Source organism: Choloepus didactylus, chromosome 1, assembly GCF_015220235.1.
Source record: "Choloepus didactylus isolate mChoDid1 chromosome 1, mChoDid1.pri, whole genome shotgun sequence".
Taxonomy (NCBI): domain Eukaryota; kingdom Metazoa; phylum Chordata; class Mammalia; order Pilosa; family Megalonychidae; genus Choloepus; species Choloepus didactylus.
The window spans coordinates 437811-457996 of record NC_051307.1 but is presented as its reverse complement, the minus strand read 5'-3'; the positions used below and the strand labels follow the sequence as shown (position 1 = coordinate 457996).

At 55.5% G+C, this 20186-nt stretch overlaps 1 protein-coding gene across 5 annotated transcripts in view; it reads right to left on the bottom strand.

The window, feature by feature from the left end:
* Window positions 1–20186, bottom strand: part of DIP2A (disco interacting protein 2 homolog A) — a 123842-nt gene that overhangs the window by 2410 nt on the left and 101246 nt on the right. For all 5 annotated transcript variants that reach the window (XM_037829979.1, XM_037829965.1, XM_037829986.1 and 2 more), the window contains 12 exons: window positions 14722–14845; window positions 11001–11122; window positions 10807–10918; window positions 9661–9770; window positions 9073–9203; window positions 8453–8621; window positions 8030–8200; window positions 6043–6104; window positions 5294–5351; window positions 3216–3290; window positions 1899–2073; window positions 289–412 (listed from right to left, as the gene is read on the bottom strand). In XM_037829979.1, the coding sequence (XP_037685907.1) occupies window positions 289–412; window positions 1899–2073; window positions 3216–3290; window positions 5294–5351; window positions 6043–6104; window positions 8030–8200; window positions 8453–8621; window positions 9073–9203; window positions 9661–9770; window positions 10807–10918; window positions 11001–11122; window positions 14722–14845 (1433 nt within the window). The remainder of the gene's footprint in view (window positions 1–288; window positions 413–1898; window positions 2074–3215; window positions 3291–5293; window positions 5352–6042; window positions 6105–8029; window positions 8201–8452; window positions 8622–9072; window positions 9204–9660; window positions 9771–10806; window positions 10919–11000; window positions 11123–14721; window positions 14846–20186) is intronic.

Sequence of the window (20186 nt, the reverse complement as noted above, 5' to 3'; positions counted from 1 at the left end):
TTAAGGAACTCACATCAAAAGCAGAAACATCAGGATTGGAACTGTGTAGACATTAACATTTTGCCTGTGCATTTAGGGGTCGTCTCTGTTTAAAGCTGATTGGGAAAAGAGGAAAAAAACAAACAAAACCCCAACAGCGGCAGGCAGCAGCGGGTGACCTGGGCCTCTCTCGGGGTGGCCTAGGGGGCCCTCCTGGGGAGTCGGGAGCCGCAGGCACGTGCGGATGGCGGCCCAGTGCCTGACCCCCTTGGCCTGAGGCGCTGCCACCCCAGGATCAGGGGCTCTCACCACTCGGCGATGCTCCGGTGGGCCCTGATCACTGACGTCTCGATGTCGATGGGGTGGTACCGCATGCCTCTCAGCTCGAGCGTTTCATCCAAAGAGCCAACAACATATAGCGCGTCATGGCGTTCTGTGGACAGCACACACGTTCAAACGCAGAGGGCCAGAGCACGAAGCTGCATCCCCGACACGCACCTGCATCTCGTCAGCCCCGACCACAGACTCTCTAGGACAAGGAGCCACCCCGTGGCAGACACTGCAGGGGCTTCGTGGAGGTGCTGGCGCTCATCTTGATTCTGTGCTAAGTAACGTCTCATTCTGTTATCTCTGTAGGAAGCAACCTCCTCAATAAGCCAGCTCAGTGCATGAATGTGTATTTAGAAGTAATTTTTATCTCTGGAAACCAAACAGCATCTACAGGGGTTACCAAACGTTCTGGTGTGACCCCATTAGCTGCAACACCATGCGGGGCCCTCAGACACCACCTAAAGCCATAAGGGGTCGGGAGACAGCCATCACGCTGGCGGGAGGAGCACATCCCTTCCGGTGGGAACTTTCATCCGGGACGGCCGGACTTGCCTGGGGAGGGGGTCAGAGGGCAGTGGGGGGCAGCCTCAGGGAAATGTGGGGACTGGAATGTGGACCCCAGATTGGGCATGTTCTGGGTCTCAGCCTGCATTCTGGTCGGTGTGGACCCACTGTGAGAGCTCCTCAAGATTGACTCCAGTGACAGGTGGCCCCACTGACCCAAACTGCTGAGTCTACGAGCAGAGAAAAGTTGGGGGCAGCGCGAAGCCGTGGGGAGCAGCCAGAGCTGCAAGTCAGGGGAACCCAGAAGAGAAAGGGGCACTGCCGTGTGTGGCCCCGGGAGGGAGCAGCCCTTCCAGCCTCTGGCACTGGGGCCCTCGTGCGGCGTTGAGGGGCACAGGCCAGGGCCCCTGATCTTCCCTTCGGCTGCAAACCTCATGGGACAAGACTTCCCCCTAAAGCTCCAAAACCTCCCCAAACCTTAAATGCTTGTAAAATCACGGGCCCAAAGCAAGTTCTTAGTTAATGACAGAAAGCACAGGGTCATAAAGGTTGTTAAATATCTGCCCAAAGGCAAATTTTAGATACAGGACAGCAGACACAAGTCCCGATAACTATCTCCTCCTGGAACAGAGAAAACACCTGGTGCTCAAAGGTCGAGATAAATCACCGTAAGACTTTCCCATGTAACAAGCCGACCCACTGCCCTTCAGTGCTGCCCTCCCTCGGACACGTCCGCATTCTCTCCTGGACGTGTATTCTCTCTCTCTATCTCTATCTCTAGTATACTTTACTACTTCTTCCTACTGGCTCCAAACTCTTCCACAGTGAGAGCCCCAACCTGGAACGGGTTCTGCCTGGCACTGCTGCCAGCAGGGCACCAGTTACAGTATTCGTTTTAGCAGCTGGAAAAGTAAAACAGGAAGAAAGTATAATCTGCAGAGAGAACCGATAAGGCAAGAGTCCTTTAACCCCTTGCAGGTTGGCCGACAGAGGCTCTCAGGCGTGGACAGTGGGCTGAGTGGCCGCCCCGTGGGGCTGTGGCCTGACTGCCCCCTCCCCGCTCTGCATGGCGCAGGGACCCGCACCCCCGCTGGCGTCGGTGAGCTCCGTCCTCCGCAGGAAGCCGAGGTAACCCGTCCTGGCCCAGACGGTCTGGGTGTCTCCGAAACTCAGCCGGGCACTGAAATGGTCGGCATGAAGCGACTCCTCCCCGTAGACCGTGTGGTAGCCACTGGCATTGTGGGGGCTGCTCACCCAGATCTGCGGGGCCAAGGGCACAGACAAGGGCCTTGGTGTGCTGCGAACCACGGCTGCTCCACACCGGCAGACTCCACACGCCGCGCACGGACTGCTTAAGAGGCCCGCCAGAACTGTCACACCCAGAACACACATGGGATGGGGACGTTCTGTAAACTAAATTAAAATTACAGGCACAGGCAAAACACAGAACTTCTCCTCTGAGCCAGGAATGACATTTGGATGAGCACAAACACATAACTCAACGCTCCTCATATCAAACTCCAGTTTGTAATTAAGAAAAAACTGAGAGCATCGAAATGCCATGGTGGGGGCTCTCTAGGAGAGACAGGCACAGCCAGTGCGGCCACAGTGCAGCCAAGCACCCCAGACCACGGCCCGGTCTGCAGACTAAACGGGGAGGGTGGCAGGACCCCCGGACATCCCCCCAAAACAGCCCGTGCTGGGACCACAGCTCTGCAGGACAAGTGGCAGCACAGTGCCCAGCTTGAGGGGTGCCCACAGGACCCCACCCCTCGAGGCTCTCCCACAAATATGCGTGTTTCCCACTGTGACCACCTCTTGGGTGGGCCCAGGAGCCCCCAGCTCTGGGTGCTGGGCAGGAAGAGGGGCGCTCGCTCCATTCGCCCCCGGGTGGCCCCTCAGGAAGCCCGTGGTGACCCCTGGCCTGACACCCCTCGGCTCACGCCCCACCCCCATCAGAGGCCAGCTCCCTGGGCCAGGACCTGTCTGCACTGTTCCCGCTTGGTTCAGGACACTCCCCTCCCCACACTGCCACGGGAATGCGCCGGTCTGCAGGGCCTCTCCTCAGGGAGATGCTCTATCCGCCCCGGGCCTGTGCGGCCTCTGCTGTCCTCAAGTCAGAGATCGAGCCACTGGCCCTGAGCTCCCTCTGCCCCCTCCTCACTGTCGCCCTGGCCTGGGGCAGGAGCTGCCTTCTCGGGAGCAGATGAAGGGCCTCTCCTGCTGGGCCTGCATCAGGTGCCCGGGGGCGCTGACGTTCCCGAAGGCCTGTGTGACCCCAGAGGGTGAGGAGTCCCGAGGAACCTCCTGCCGGCAACAGCGGCACCAACACCAAACAGGAGGGAGTCGAGGCGGGGGACACACCCCTCCCAGCGCCCACGGCCTCCGCGAGGGGCACGTACCTCTCCCAGGTGTGAGTCTCCGAGGGGCCCCTTGGTCTCTGTGTGCACAATAATGACCTTCACTCCCGGAAGGATCTGGAAGGAGGAGAAAACGTTCATAAAAACACTGCTCCTGGTTAAATTTCTAAAACAATTTTTATCAACCCTGGGGGGCTGACCTAAGATACATGTGACAGACCAGGAAGTTTAGAAGCCACTCCAAATTTGACTGTATCTTAAAATAAATAATGAACACTAATAGATAAAACTAAAACTGTGAATCTCGGCAGAATCAGCTTGGTTCTTAGGAACGGACCCGTCTTTTCCGCCCTAGGGTCTCGAGTCTTCCCGTGGGGCAGGTCACAGCCCGTGGAGCAGAGCGAGCCCAGCCTCCCTCCCTGGACGGCCGGGGACCGTCCAGCCCACCGCACTCAGCCTCTCTGCAAGCGTTTGCAGCACGCTCTTGCCTCGGCTTGCTGCCAGCTGCTGAGCACCAACAGGTGTGCCCACTCGAGGACAGGGAGGCCTCGTGGACCCACATCCCCCTTCTGCCCAGGAGCCACGAGAACATTCCTGGGAAATGATGACCACACCTGGGCACCTGGTCACTTCCTCCTGAGGCCTCAGCTCCTTCCCCTCTACATTACAGGAGAGGGTGACAGGGGAGGTGTGGCTGCTGTCCCTCTGGCCCAATTATGTGCAAATGCAAAATGTGAGAGGAGCAAAAGATGATTAAAAACTTTATGGCACAGCCATAAATACTAATAGACGCTAAAAGGAATTATTTAAAGGCTTATGGATGCAGGAAAATATGCTCAAGTCAAGAAGCATGTGCTCTGGTTTATAAAAACGCGTTTGTGGGACCCGCGCCCCTGGCCTTCCAAGACCCTGGCTCCAGCCCCGGAGGTGTGCTCGCGGCCGCTCCTCTCACACTCACCTCCGCCGCCCCTGCCCTGGAGGCCGGCACCCGGCCACGGCGTCCTCGGCCGCTGCCCAGGCTGCTCTGCGCTGAGCCCACAGCCGCCTCACGCCCCTTCCACCTCCTCTTCGATTCTGGGTCCTGTGGCTTCAGAGCCTCGGGAGGAGGTGTGGCCCACCCCCTGCTCGGCCCGGGTCTCACTTCGATTCTGGAGGATTCTCAGCTTTCCTGTCTCCTTGTCTCTGGGGCCCCTTTGCTCTCGGGCTCTGTCCTCCCTGACCAGCGCTGACCGCGCCCACAGTGACCGGCCTCCTGCAGCTCTGCCTTCCCGGCACAGCCCTGGGGCCCCGCAGGGGACGTCTTCCCCGGTGTCTGCTTAGGCGGCCGCCCTGGCCACCCTCTGCAGTGACAGGCCGCAGCGCTGTCCCTCACACTCCCAGCGACCCCAGGCGTGAGCCCCCGAGGCCCCTCCAGGCACACGGACAGGCTGCGCAGGGGAGGGCGCAGCGGAGTCGAGGGGCCCTTGGGGCATCGCGGCCCGGGCCAGGTTCCCTGCTTCTTGCCTCTGCAGAGGGGACCCCACCTGCCCCCGGGTGAGGAGGACATGCGGGGCAGGGGCCACCTCTGACCCAGCCTGGCCACTGGTCCTGTGGGACGCTGCCCACCCGGGGTGGGACACCGCGGCTGCTCCGGGACACTCCCAGGCAGAGTCTCCATCGGGCTCTCATGGAACCGGCGATTCTTCCAACCCGCCTGGCGGCTGCGGGTTGTCTTCCTTCCTTTGAACCTCCCTGTCCTGTTTCTACTGTGGATCTGCCCTCAGGCACATGGGCCCATGAGCGCTTGGGGGAAACTCCCAGGGACTCCTAGCCCCTGCGGTGCCATCAGCTCCAGGCGCCCCTCTTTGCAGGCCGGGCTTCTCCTGCCTGAGGCCCTGGGAGGGGACGGCTTCCTGGCCCAGGGCTGAGTCCTCCAGGTCCCGGCTTCACCCCACGTGCCACGCAGGCCCCTTCTCTCTGCACATGATGGGTATTTAAAGTTTCAGTGGCATTTCTACGTGTCTGGAGCAAAGGGGAAGGGAGCCTTCCGCACCAGCCCCTGCCCCAACGGGGCCCTTCCGGTCCATCACACCCTTCACAGACTCATGTCTGGGATGAGCACCAAGTCTAGATTCCAGTACCTTCCCAGACTCCATCAACGGCAAACTGTGTGGAGAACCTCGTTCCACCAAACGCACCCTAAAAATTAATAAGGGAAAAATTCCAGAGTAAGACTTACTACCCAGATGATAATTTCTACAAAGTCAAACCACGAGGTAACTGGAAACTTTCAGGAAGGAACTTGGTGTGACTGCCCCTGCACAGCTCTGATCTGTCAGCAGCTTACGCAGCACCCCCAGGACCTGCTGACTCTCGCCACCCTCAAGCTGCAGTGTGACCATATCTGAGGATTCAGAATTGGGATCCGGACTAAAAGCTGGAGGAGCCCTGAACACACAGGAGAACACAGAGCAGCATGTGGCCTCCGGCTCACTGAGGTAAGGCTGAGGCCCACGCTGGATTGCCTCACTGGAAACGTCCTCGGCCTCACTGGCTTGCTTGTCTTCCACCTTTTCCCACAAAAAGCTAAGCGTCAAATGTCCCAACCCTCTTACTGCCCTTGGCGCCAACGACAGACAAATGCATGTTGCTGCAGCTGCGAGAACCAGGCACAAAGGGGAGCCACGGCTCCCGCAGCAAGGATGTGCCCGGGGGGCCTACTCTGCTCCTCTCTGCGGCTCCCAGCAGCCCGGCTGCCCCTCTACTGCCCGGGGTGCCAGGGAGGTCTGCAGACGGCGCAGACTAAGTCAGGACCCGGAGTGAAAGTTCAAGGGGTTCATCGGGTGGCAAGTAGGGTGCAGGCAGAACCTGGGGCCTGCAAGGCCGTTACCTGTCGTGGCGCAGTGCCCTCATGTCCACGTAGACCGTCGTCGGGTCTGGGCCGGCTGTGCCCTGCGGGGAGAGCAGCAGAGGGGCCTCTGGCAGGAGCACACATCCTCCTTGCCTATGTGCAGCCTGAGGCCCCGAGGGCACTCCTGACCCTGGCCTGCTACTCGGCGTCTGCAGGGCTCGACCGCACCAAGCAAAATGTCACCTTGTGCCAGCTGGAGTTCCGGGTCTGAGCCACCTGAGGGTGGGGCCTGGCTTCTTACCAACTGACCTGGCTCCACGCAGGAGCGAGCACAGCACAGAGCCCCTCTCAGTCTTCACTTGTCTCTTCTCTGACCCTGATTCTAAATCTTACCCTTGACATTCACCCTCATCAATTAAAGGACATAATGTTCCATTTTATTAGACAAGGAACATCAAATCCAGTGACCAATGATGAGCATCACTCTCTGAAAGTCCCAGACAACGTAACTTATGTCTGCCCTGGAATTGAAACAACTTCTGCACTGAGACTTAGAGGCAGCCCTTCCTCCCAAGGATGCTAGAACATCTGGTTACGAAGGAGCTACTATAATACATCGAGTAATATCCACTGTGAACAAAGTAAGATGGCACAAGAAACATTTATTGATCTGAAATTCACAAGAATCACATGAACTCACTGAACGACAAGCAGGTGCTGGAAAGGAGGGGGTGGAAGCAGGCACACGCACACACACATGCATGCACACACGTGTCGTACCTGCTCAGCCAGCTTTCCCAGCCTGTTTGGCTGACAGAGGTAAAGGAGGCAGCAAAGTAGGAAGGACAGAAACAGCCACAAGGAAAACACAAACAGAGGCAACAGGCCACGTGAGAAACACACGGTCAGAGAACAAAAGGCATCACTGCAGCTTAAGGAACAAATGTGAATACTCAGTTAAGATTCTGCCAACCATACATGTGATGTCCGTACATTCCCAACACGTGGCACTCCACATGCCAACAAACAGAACAGTCTTTAAATATCCATCAAAGCCAAGCACAGGTTTCTAGATGCTAAACACACAGTGACTGACCAGGCAGGACCTCCCAGGGTCAGTCACACACCCTGGAACTGAAGGGGCATCCAGAAGAGACCCCCTCCCTCGTCTCCCCCGTTGCACGGGACAGCCGGAGGCCCAGTGTGGTGGGCAGATACTGTCAAGGCTGAGGGAGCAGCAGAAACACCAGGGAAACAGGCCCAGCTGGGCTCGGGGCGAGAAGGAGCCACACCTGAGGCCTGGCAGGCTCCAGCGATGCCTTTCCCTCCCTCAGCTCTCGAACCACGTGGATAAATATGTCATTCAGTACCCAGGCTACCTAATAAGCTATTTACTCTTAAGGCATTTTAATAAAGAATTGAAATTGAGGTACTAGTACAAACTCCGAAAAATGGCCATCACCGTCTGAAGAAATAGAACAGCACTGCAGCTCAGTTATTCCGTTTCTGAAACTTCATGTTTCTCTTTAATAAGTAAAATAACTTAGGGCTTTAAAAATTAATTTGGGGCAATACAAATGATCACATTCACTGATGTTTCAATTTAGAATTGCCAGATGTCTTAAAACAGTATAACAGTAAGATCAATCAGCTACACATTATATCCAATTTAGAGATTTTTATAGGTAACTAATAGATGGCTGATAGCCACTGTCCAAAAAACAGTGCCCCCCACCCCCAATCAACCCTTCCTTGGTTGATCAGTGAGAACAGAGTATGTTTTAAAATAAATCTGCAAGGCTCTCAAAGCTAGAATGCTATTTGTGAACAAACCACCACAAGTCGAGAGAGAAACAGAGGAGGCCAGAGGACTCACGGCCAAGTAAGAAACCTGCAAGGAGCACCTCACGTGGTCGGTGTGAACTGCCCACCTGCGTGAGCTGAGCGGGGGCCCCTGCCTCACCCGTGACCCCTACCCGTGACCCCACCTGTGAGCCCCATCCCGAGCCCCACCCGGGAACCCTACCTGTAAGCAGACAGCCACATTGACCCTGCACCCGAAGGTGGTGCTCACGGCGCGTGCGGACAGGCCCAGGTCTTTGAAGAGCTTGGAGAAGGACTGAGTCAGGGCGATGCGGGGCCGCTCCTCGGCGACCACCATGCACGTGCGCACGCAAGACAGGTTCACCCCCTTCATCTACCAGAGAGGGGCACTCAGGCCCGGAGCACATGCCCCACACATGGTTGTCGGGGGCTGTCCTTTTCTCAGACCTTGCCAGAGGTCCCAGCAGAAGCCAAAGGAGGAGCCCTGCACTTGGCAGCCCCCTGGCCCTGAGCCGCCCACCTGCCCACACCCTCCATGCGCACCCTGAGCCTCTGGGTGAGCCTCCCACCCCTCCTGAGACCCCACCCTCACCCTGAGCCCCCCACCCCGTGTGCACATGCTCACCCTGAGCGCGCCCGTCTGAGCCCCCAGCCCCTTGGTGCACATCTCCATCACCGAGTACGAGCAGAAGGTGATGCGGGCCTTGTACTGGCTGACGGCTGATAGCCACACAGACACGTTGCTTTCCAGCTCCAGGGGCGGCACCAGCACAGACTGGTGTCCTGAATACACACTGCAAGAGACAGCCCACCCTGCATAGACCACCCGGCATCGGGGAGGGTGACTGGTGCCCCTGCCAAGGACACCTCCCTGCTGGTCAGAACAGCGGGCACGCGTGTCCACCTGGTCAGCGCGGGTTCACGCAGGAAGGACACTGGCACTGGGGAGACACGGAGCCTGGTGTCCTGTGACAGCATCGTGGGGGTGACTCGGGTGTTCCACTGTCCAAGATCTATCACCACTTTCTAATATTTGTTGGAATCAAGTTGTTTTTTCCTAATTACTAATTCCAGGAAGTCTTTTGTATTTAATGAAAAGTACATTTTACCCTTTTGCTCAATTTCAGACCCAGACTCCAGCCACCCCCAGAAAAACCCATGCACGCGTCTATCACCCTCTTCCTGAGCCTCTGGCGTGAAGGCTCCGTGCCGGCACGTGGTGGACGTGGCAGCACATGTACGCACCTGCACAGGCACCACAGGGCGAAGCCGAGACCGCAGTAAGGGTCGAGGCAGACGGCGATCTGACGCGAGGGATACAGCTCACACTGCAGCTTTATGGAGCGGCACAAGGCGCTGGTGGCTGCATGTGACATCTCCGGGAAGAAAATAAGAGGTCTGCTTGGCGTGAGGAAGAAAAGCTGTTCAATGACAGTCTGCTACCTGGAGCACGCAGGAGCACCCAGCTCTCAACATCACACTAACGTCCTTAAAAGACTGCTCGACTCTCCAGACAGCCAAGTAACACCCAAGAAATGACCCACCAAAAAAACCTTCCAAATTTCAGGGTATTAAATAATTTAACTGAGCTCTCAGTGCCGAGTAAGGAAAAGGACTCATCAAAGCCACTCACTCCTTGGGGCAGAGAGTCTTAAATCAGAAATGTTGGGCATCAACACAAGGCATCAAATATGCATTACCCTCAGGCTAATCTAATTTGGGGTTTACTGGTATTTTAGACAAATTTTAAGAAATGATGCTGCTTCTGCTGTGGTTAAGACAACAGACAGTACATCAAACTGCTTCTGCCCGGGGCCTCCCTGCAGGCCCTACCTTCACCCCTGCCAGCATCCCCGTGGTGGACACACTGAAGTCCAAGTACGCGAGCACATCGGGGGACGGAGGCCTGAAAACAGCAGCCACCTTCTTTTTCGGGATGTCATCTGTTAAATCAGAAACACCAGGAATGCCAATGCCTCCGCCACTCTGAGCACGCAGACCTCGGGCACAGCACCCACACTTGCTTGGCCGCGTGCACTCTGGGGAGCTCCCCTCCCTTGGCTGGGACTCTCCAGGTCAGCCGTGCGCGTGGAGGCCAGGGTGCGTGCACTCTGGGGAGCTCCCCTCCCTTGGCTGGGACTCGCCAGGTCAGCCGTGCGCGTGGAGGCCAGGGTGGTGCCCGGGCCGTCAGAGCTGGATGGGAAGTTGCTTTCTTTATGTGGAGAAAGGGGGATCTAGGGAGGTGAGGGCCTTGCCACCCCCACAGCGAGAATGGCCCCCTGGCTGAGCTTGCTTCACTGAGTTCCACGAGAGCCACGTGACGGGTGCAACCACGTCCCCACACAGTGGACCTGCTCCCGAGCCCGGCCCTCAGCCCTGTGCCGCCCACAGAGGGCAGACAGGTGGCCCCGGCTCAGGGGAGGCATCCAGAACACAGCCGAGTCTGGCGAGTCACACGTGGGGCAGGGAAGGAGGAGCACTGGCTGGGTGTTCTGATGCGGCTGGGGAGTTCACTGCCACTGCCGGGCTGGCCCACAACTTTTGGCAAGGGCCGCTGGGGGTGGCCCAGTGGAGCTGTGCCCCCAGGAGACCAGCAGAAAGCCTCAGAGAACTGCCAACTCAGTGTGCCTGCAGGAGGCAGCCACACGAGCGAAGCTGGATCTACATGCCACTGAGGACACTCGGTGCGGGGCCGGCGCGAGGCAGGTACAGGGTGCGAGGAGGGGGCAGGGCAGGTACAGAATGCGGGGCGGGTGCGGGGCGGGTACAGAATGCGGGGCGGGTGCGGGGCGGGCGCAGGGTGCGGGGCGGGCGTGGGGCGGGCGCAGGGCTTGGAGGCGGAGGGAAGGGCCCTGAGGTGGGGGCCGAGGCTTGGGGCCCTGCAGCCCATCAGCTGATCTCCGCCCTGACTCAAGCACGACGCGGTGCCTGCAGCGCAGCCGGGGAGGGCCGAGCAGCCGCCAGCTGAGGGCGGCACACCTGTGTCCAGGATGGTCGGCCAGGCCTTGGTGTCCACGGCGGCGGCCGCCTCCTTGGACCTCAGCAGCCGCATGATGGCCTGGGTGGTGAGCACGCACGCCGCCTTACTGACCTGCGGGGGCACGGGGGCAGGGCCCAGGTCAGAGCGGCGCTGCGGCGGGGCGCCCTCCTGTGCGCGCGCAGGGGCTCCGTACCTCCACGATCATCCTGACGGTGGGCAGCGTGGTGGCCAGGTTCTGCGGGTGGGGGGGCCGCACGGTGACGGGCACGCAGCCGCAGTAGAGGCAGCCGTAGAACGTGGCGATCAGCTCCACCCCTGGGGAGAGAGCGTCGGAGCCGACCCTGGGCCTCAAGCAGCCGTGCTGGTGGCGGCTGCTCACCTTCTCCCGAGGAGGGAGGCTCGTCCGCAGGCAGACAGACCAGCCTGACCGCTGGCAGTGAAGCTGCGGCCAGCCTCCTCAGCAGTGAAGCGAGGCAGCCGCGCGGCAGGGCGTCCCCCCAGCCTCCGGGGGGAACGGGGAGACCCCGTCCCGGGTGAGGTTCACCAGTGAGCGAGAGAAAGACAACCCAAGCCTGTGCCACGGGTGTCAACTGGGACCTGGAGGCGGGGATGGGGAGAACGAGGGAGGGAGGGAGGGAGGGAGAGGGGCACGGGCGGCCCCAGTGGACGCACAGGAGAGGAAAGTCACACCCGGAGGGGTCCCAGGAGGGAACAAACACCCTCAGCAGAGCCTCGTGAGTGGGGGGTGGACGAGGGCGGGAGAGAAGGCGCAGGAGTTAGAGATCCTGTGGGGACTTGCCAGAAACCTTCAACGTGTAGAAAACAAAGTACGTGAAACGCAACAAAGCCAAGTGTAATAAAAGGAGGTGTGCCTGAGTTCTCCTTCTGTCATCTCCCCGGTCCTGAAGAACCAGGACTCTGAGCATGGAAGAACGGAGATACATGTGTAATGTAGAAAAGGTTTGGTAAAAATCAGGCAATTCTGAATGTGAACTGGAAGTAGCAGTGTGTGCTGGTAAGGCACTTCCTCCCTAAGAGACGTATTTTATGTATATTTATGGTTCCTAGCTCAGCCCACTGAAGCAGTAATGCTACTGCCCAGATTTCGTTCTCGAAACACTGGGACGAGAGCCCCATGGAGAAACGGGCACTTCAGGTCTGAGGCGGGAGGCGGAGAGAAGGGCCTGGAGCGGTGTCCACAGGGCTCGGGGCCACCCCATGTCTCCCACTGACCAGAGATGCGCACTCGGAGCCTCAGGGGCGATAGCAATCTCAGCAACTGAAACCCACCAAACATGTTTAAATCCATTTCACCATGCTATTTTTGAAAAAACTTCACAGGTTACCTTTGGCATATGATAGAGATCAAAATTCATTTTACTGAAAACTGACAGGAGAGAACATTATTCTGCCTTTCAAATATGATTTCTACCACTGGGTCTCTTTATTAGGCATTTATACTTGATAAATGAAAAAGAAATGAAAGAACTAGAATCTCACTGTTCTGTGACTGCTACCAAGTTAAAGGATCCAGAACACTGAGCATCAGCAGCTGTCAGCACCACGAAAGGAGACAACCGCACATTTCATGGTTCCTGATGCAAGGAAGGAACAGCCTCGTCCGAGGAATGGAGCCTACGTCTGACCCAGTGTGCGGAGGCTCCTGCCAACTTCCAGAAGCAGAGGGAGCAAGGGACAAGCCAGGCTGCTCTATGAGCACAGCTGGCACCGGGTGGAGTGCGGGAAATCCTGCAGCCCAGGGGTCTCCCGCAGACAAATGACGAGAAAAAGAGCGGGGCAGAGGGGAGCCACAGACTAAAAGAGAGAAATACCACATCTTGAAAACAGTGGCACACTAAACTATGGTGTCTAGGGATGCTCACTTAGGTGATAAAACGATACAGAAATGGAAGGAAATGAATGTAGCAGTCAGGACAGAGGTTACTCTTAAGAGAAGGGCTTGATAAGGGAGGGAGACGCAGAAGGATTTCTGAGGTAGTTGGCAAAAATCTATTTATTGGCCTGGGTGGTGGTTATAGGGTGTTTGCTTTATATTAATTCGTAAGTCACATGCGTTTCGCATGGCTTTCTCCATGTGGGTTTTACTTTATAACAAAAAAGTTAACAAAAAGGTATCAAGATCATAGGGGAGGATCTCAACTGAGTTCTGTCTACCTTTCAAACAGAAATAATTCTACTTAAATAATGCCAGACCAATGAAAAAGAAGGAAATGTCTTCAATACTTTTCATATATTAACACCAAAACCTTTGTACAAACACAGCTCAAAAAATAGAAAACTAAATCTACTCTCACTTATAAATGTAGATGTGAAAATTTTAAATAAGATATAAACAAATGAACTTAGATGTGAAAATTTTAAATAAGATATAAACAAATGAACTCCAACAATGAGTCGATGAATTACATTATGATCAAGCCGGGTTATTACAGGAACATAAGGGTGGTTTGGTATATGGAAATATATCCCTAAAATTCATTACATCAAAAGATTAAGGAGGGAAAACCATATAATCAAATAACAGATGCTGAAAAGGCATTAAATGAGATCCAGCAGTCACTTCTAATAAAAAAAAGTAGAACAACAGGAGAAGGGACATCATTTAAACTTTATAAAGATGGTGCTGAAAACAACCGCTGCAATAACAGTAAATACTATACTAAGTCTCCAAACCCCAAACCATCTCAATTTAGAAGGGAGCTGGACGTTGATCCTCATTCTCACGTTAACTCACCTTGTCCTGGAGGTGTGGCAAATATAGTAAACGGAATAACCGGTATAAACACTGAAAACGCAGTATGTTGGAATTTGAATTTATCTAAACAATACAAGAGTCTCTGGGCAAAAATTACTAGAATTAAGAGAATTTGTTAAGGGGCTAGAAACAAAATATAAAAATATAAAAATAATATAATAATTATATATAAAAATGTGTAGCTTTTCTCTACTCTAGCAATATGGACCTAGAATTGGGAATGGGAAATAGTTTATGTACTAAACTACTAAAACTTTTAAGAAAATATTTAAAGACAAAGTTACAGGCTGCACATAAAGGAAACTACAAAATGTTGTTTAAGATGTAGGGCAACCTATTTTAAAAGTAGGCAAGGGACCAGACAGGCAAAACTAAAAAGACCTCCAATTCTTGCTGCTGAGGATGATGCTGTATTAAAAAACTTTCTCATGCCAGCTACGGGAACGGCAATGCAACAACACCTATGAAAATGTAAAGAGCCGTCCTGCTCACTGTCCCCCAGAAACGACCGGGAGGGCGGGCTGCAGGCTGAGGAAGCGGCTTGGCGCGGCCCACCCCAGGGTCCACGGGAACGCGAGACAGGAGCTCTGCAGTGGGTAAAGGTCACACCAGGTGTGCTGCTGGGATTTCCAAAGTGACTGCGAATCAGAAAAGCAAGATGCACGAAGATACTTGAGACGGTCTCACAACTTCATAACACAGCGACCAAAAAACAGAGCCTCAGCATGTGTGTGTGCATTTGCACACCCATGTGTGACGACACAGGATTGCACAAACAAGGGAGAAACGTGGAAGGGTCCCAGGAGAACCCTGCTGTGGCTACCTGATGAGGAAGGGGCCAAGGGAAATGGTGTGGGAGAGCCAGGTTAAAAAAGCAAAAGGAGAATAAAGACTGCACTAAGAAAAGGATGACTAATCACAGCATTATCTCTAATTATCTACGAGGGTAGGCCTGCTTGTGTAAAGAAGGGGGAGGATGCCCGCCTGACCCAGGAACTGGCACGATGAGGATGGAGTGTGGGCTGACGACCTCGGCCGCAGACGGGACGTGGACGTGAGTGGGAAGGAGGCGCGAGCCGGAGCCGAGGGGTGGGCACACGCAGGGAGGGGACGTCCACTGGGGCCTCTGCTGGCTCACCTGGGGGGTAGACCAAAGCCACGTGGTCCCCGACATTCAGCCTGCCCTTCTCCATCAAGGCTGCGGCCACCCGCTCGGCCTTCTTGTGCAGTTGGGCACAGGTTGCAGTGCTGGTGACCGTGCCCTGGAAAGGAATCGTCCAGTTCACACGTGCACCGACAAATGGGGGGGCCCTCAAATAACTGGGTTCCTGCTGTGTGCAAACTGTACTCTCAAATCCTCCAATTAGGAACCATGACGATATCTCAGCCACAAACACCTGCCTCTTTCCTGATAATCTGTATTAGGAAACATGATTCCCAAGGGTCACGGAACCAAGTCAGGTATTTCCTGAGCTCACCCCACCCCACCCCCCACTAATATAGGACCAAGTCAGGAGATGTGGCTACTAAATAAAACTTTTTTGGCCTTTTCAATGTAATAATTCAAATATAAGGAAATTATAAAGAATATCTCTCATTTACCTATCAATGTTTTGCCACATGGTTTCAATTTTTCTTTTCTGGAATAAGATGATTTATTCATTGTCTTTGAATCTGCCTGCACACTACCTCCCAATTCCATCTGTGCGGGTAGCTGAGCTTGTGCCTCGACTTACCAGGCCTGGGCCAGGGGACCTGATATCACCCCCTGGGGAGGGTAGTAGGTACGGGCGTGAGTGCCCTCTGCAGCCCCCCCCGAGCCTGAGGAGCGAGGTCAGGGCAGCTCCCTTTTCCTCACCCAAAATGTCACGGGCAGGGGAGGCTTGCCGGAGGAAACCGCCTTTCTCCCAACTGCCCTTTCCCCACTTCCTTATCTTACCCACTCACTCCCTGGTGCCAAGGCCACTCCTGCCACCGCCAGCGCGCATGCACCGTGGCCAGAATAAACCCCGCCCCGCTGCAACGGCTCCTGCGTCCTCTCAGAACCAATCCTAGCCCCTCTTCCTTCAGTATTGCCATTTAAGGCTACTTCACCTCTTTTCCAGCCCTACCCTTCTTACCAGCCTATATAACCTGTGATCACCCCTGAATAAAGCCTCTTTGGCGCATGCTCCTACTGGATGAAGAGTGTCTTGTCCTTATCGCCGCCCTCCACACCTTGCACGCCTCTCGCCGAGGACCCGGCCAAGTCCTCCGCCTCTCCCTCGCCTCCGGGAAAGAGCCCCCGCCGCCGGTACCCTTTAAGCAGCCCCGAGAGCTGAGGGCTCAGCTACCGGCCGCCCCTCCCCCCAGAAGCAGTAACCCCGACCACAACTGGTGCCCCGTGTGAGGAACGTCTCCACACGACAGTTTGGCAGGTCGCCCGCTCACCCGGACGCCTCTCCAGCTTCCCGTTTCCTCGCCTGCAAGGTAAGGGCCGCCTCTCCTTCGCCGCTTCCGGAGCCGTGGGAGGTTCCTTGCTCCGAAGCCGCTCCTCCCTTCCCCCACGCTCTCTTCATCCAGTAGGAGTATCCCCCACGCTCTCTTCGTCCTATTGTATGCGCACTTCTATGACCCCCGTTCCTCCTAACGCTCTCCCTCTTCCCCTCCATTACTTTGCTGTAGTTCTTTGTATCTTTATTTCCTCATTTGGCGCCGTGTGCCTCTTTGCAACCGCCCCCCGACTGCTCCCGTTGCCAAAGGGCACTGCTTTCTGCTCTCGCCGTCTCCTTCGGCCTCAAGGCCACGGTTTATCTCATTCTCTCTGCTCGGTAAACAAACCCCCCTCCTCTCCCCTCAGCTATGGGTAATCGTCTATCTACATGCCAGGCACCTCAAGTTCGTGCTCTAGCGGGTCTCCTAGACACGCATCGCTGTAAAGTGTCTGTCCGGCAGCTGCAGATATACTGGGACCTCCTGCTGCCCTTTAACCCATGGCTCACCACTTGCCATCTTTGGGACCCTGTTATTTATGATCGTCTTATTGATCGAGTCACCAACGCCATGGAACATGAGAGCAAGTGCTTCCCTCCCGGCTTGCTCCCCACCTTGATAACCATCCGCTCCTGCCTTCAAGGCTCCCTCCCCCCTGATCGAGGCCCCGTTAAATCCAAGGAGGCCCTATCAACCCAGCCAACAGATTCAGATAGCGATACTAATTCAAATCATGACTCGGACACGGAGTCCTTAGTCGAGCAGATTAACAACGCGCTCGAGGTGACTCCCAAAAAGCAAAATAACACTGCGCCACGCCAAGATGGCGAACTTCCTCCTTCTTTTTCCATCGAGGGAAGGAAGTGCTCTAGTGATGACGTCAGCCCTAAGCCCTGCCGGAAACCGCATGCGCTTTACCCCGCCCTTTCACAGGGCGGGGCTGGTCCGCCATCTTGTGTCTTAGCCACGCCTACCGCGCCGCCATCTTGCGACGCTTGGGGCCTCCCGCTCCCGCCTCTCCCTCCGGCGAGCTCCCCCTCGGAGCCGCTACCGGCAGCTGCCGCCGCTCCTTCCACCCTGCCGACTAACAACCCCTGGCTGCCTTCTACACCTCAAGGCAACCCTTGGGGCAACGCTCCCCCTACCCCCACTCCCGCGCCAAGCCCTCTGCAAGCGCGCCCTCCTTTCTCTCGTGCCTTTCACTGCTTTCCTCTTAACCTTGCCCCCACCCCACAGAAACCGCATGACTGGTATCCCATTGACTCTGATACTATCAAGCAGCTTCGCAGGGCCGTCAAGGAGGACGGGTTAGGTAGCCCATATGCTTCCCAAATACTGCAGGATCTCGCCATGAACTATTGCCTCCCCCAAGACTGGGCCTCGCTTGCCCGTTCAATTTTTAACCCCGGTCAGTTTGTTGACTGGCGTGCTCACTTCCAGGCAGAAGCAGCTAAGCAAAGTGAGCAAGATGCAGCCACTGGAGTCTATCATCCCCCCGAAGCCTATTTGGGCACTGGAGCGTTTCTAAATGCGTCTGCTTATATTAATGTACCTGCCACCTTTTGGCCTATCCTTTGGGGAATCGCCTTACGCGCGTTTGCCAATTGCTCTACCTGTTGGCCTAATAAATTCACCAAGCTCTTCCAGGAGCCGAGTAAGCCTTTCACCACCTTTGTCTCCAGAGTCGAAGAAACCTGCGCTCAAAAGGTAAGTAACCCCCAGGCCCAATATTACATGTGCCCATCCTCAAATCCTGGAAAATCGTACTGTAATTCCCCCAACGAGTACTACTGTGCATACTGGGGGTGTGAAACATTAGCCACTAATTGGAAGCCTCCTGTTCCTAATCATTACCTTACCCTAAAGTGGGCCCCTACAGGGTGCAAACTCCCTACTGTTAACTGGCTCGGCCAAGAAAGTAAGGGATCCTGCACACATCTTAATCTTACAGTGCAGCTCCCCACTAATCCCTCCTGGTTACTCGGTCAAACCTGGGGCTTCAGAATCTATTTGGAAGGAGCCAACCCAAGTTCCCTTATTTTGATAAAAAAGGAGGCTGTACTAAAAAACCCCTCTGCCATTGGTTCCAACCAAGTCATTAACCCCCTTTTTCCACAGCCCTCCAGCCGCACTTCAAGTACAAGCAGCGCATCCGGAGGCCGCACCTCAGCTGCAAACAACGCATCGCCAACCCCACCACCCCAACCTTTTCTGCCCCCCTCTCGTTATTCCTCTCCCCTCCTCAGCCTCATCCAAGCCGCCTTTACCTCAGTAAACTCCTCCAACCCCAATTTTACCTCATCCTGCTGGCTCTGCCTCTCCACCTCTTCCTCACTGTACGAGCCCATTGCCTCCAACCTCTCCTTTTCAAAAAACACAGAGGACAGCCCCTTGGAATGCAATTGGAATACCTCTGCCGTCCCCCTGACCTTTCATTCAGTCTCCTATACGGGAAAGTGCGTCCGCCCTCGCTCCAGTAACTCTCCCGACCTCACTGCCTGTGCCAGCTACTCATTTCCCAGCAGCTCGGCAAAATTTCTCATTCCTCATAACTCCTCCCAATGGCTCTGCTCCTCTACAGGACTTACCCCCTGTCTCAGCACAAATATCATCAGTGAATATAAAGAAACTTGCCTCCTAATTGTCCTTATCCCTAGGGTCTTATACCACAGCGAAGAAGACTTCTTCCTCCGTCTGGAAAAAACTGCAGCTCCTGTCCTTCTGCAAAAGCGAGAGCCCATCACCGCCCTCACAACTGCCTCCCTCCTAGGTCTTGCCGGCACTGGCACCGGAATCGCTGCATTAGCCAGTCAAGGCTCCGCCCTAACTCACCTCAGGGCGGCTGTTGACGAGGACATTCGTCACTTACAAAACGCTATTTACCATCTAAAAAATTCTGTCAATTCCCTCTCTGAGGTAGTGCTCCAAAACCGCCGAGGTCTTGACCTTCTCCTCCTCAAAGAAGGAGGCCTCTGCGCCGCCCTAGGAGAAGAGTGCTGTGTATATGCCAATTCCACAGGTCTCGTCGAGGACAGCCTGAAAAGGGTCCGAGAGGGACTGGAAAAGCGTAAAAGAGACCGTGAAGCCACCAGCTATTGGTCCAGTTTTTTCACTCCCATCCTCCCATACATCCTTCCTTTTCTTGGCCCCCTATTAATAATTATTCTAGCTCTCATCTTAGGACCCTGCCTCATCCGCAAAATTGTCCAGCTTGTAAGAAAACAAACGGATGCCATTTTTTCCTCGTTCGTGCAAATCCAGTATCAGCGACTCGCCACCTCTGACGCCCCCCACTCCAAAATGACAGCCAACCCTTCGCGACCTCAACGCCACCGGTCAACCCGCCGACCGCGAGGCCCTTCCCAATCACCTGAACATCGCTCTCGCCTCGAGTTCCAGCTTCTCTGAACCCCTGAACTTTAAACCCCTCACCTTCGCCCAACCCGCTGCAGCGAAGCCATTGTCAAGCGCCCGGGCACCACACCAACACTGAGCTCCAGCCTCACCGAGCCACCGTCAACCCCTTTTTCCCTTCCCTGACCTCCCCCTTCCCTCACCCTTAGCGGGCCTCTCCGGTAAAGCCTCTTCCTCTAATTAGAAAAGAAAGGGGAATTGCGGGTAGCTGAGCTTGTGCCTCGACTTACCAGGCCTGGGCCAGGGGACCTGATATCACCCCCTGGGGAGGGTAGTAGGTACGGGCGTGAGTGCCCTCTGCAGCCCCCCCGAGCCTGAGGAGCGAGGTCAGGGCAGCTCCCTTTTCCTCACCCAAAATGTCACGGGCAGGGGAGGCTTGCCGGAGGAAACCGCCTTTCTCCCAACTGCCCTTTCCCCACTTCCTTATCTTACCCACTCACTCCCTGGTGCCAAGGCCACTCCTGCCACCGCCAGCGCGCATGCACCGTGGCCAGAATAACCCCCGCCCCGCTGCAACGGCTCCTGCGTCCTCTCAGAACCAATCCTAGCCCCTCTTCCTTCAGTATTGCCATTTAAGGCTACTTCACCTCTTTTCCAGCCCTACCCTTCTTACCAGCCTATATAACCTGTGATCACCCCTGAATAAAGCCTCTTTGGCGCATGCTCCTACTGGATGAAGAGTGTCTTGTCCTTATCGCCGCCCTCCACACCTTGCAC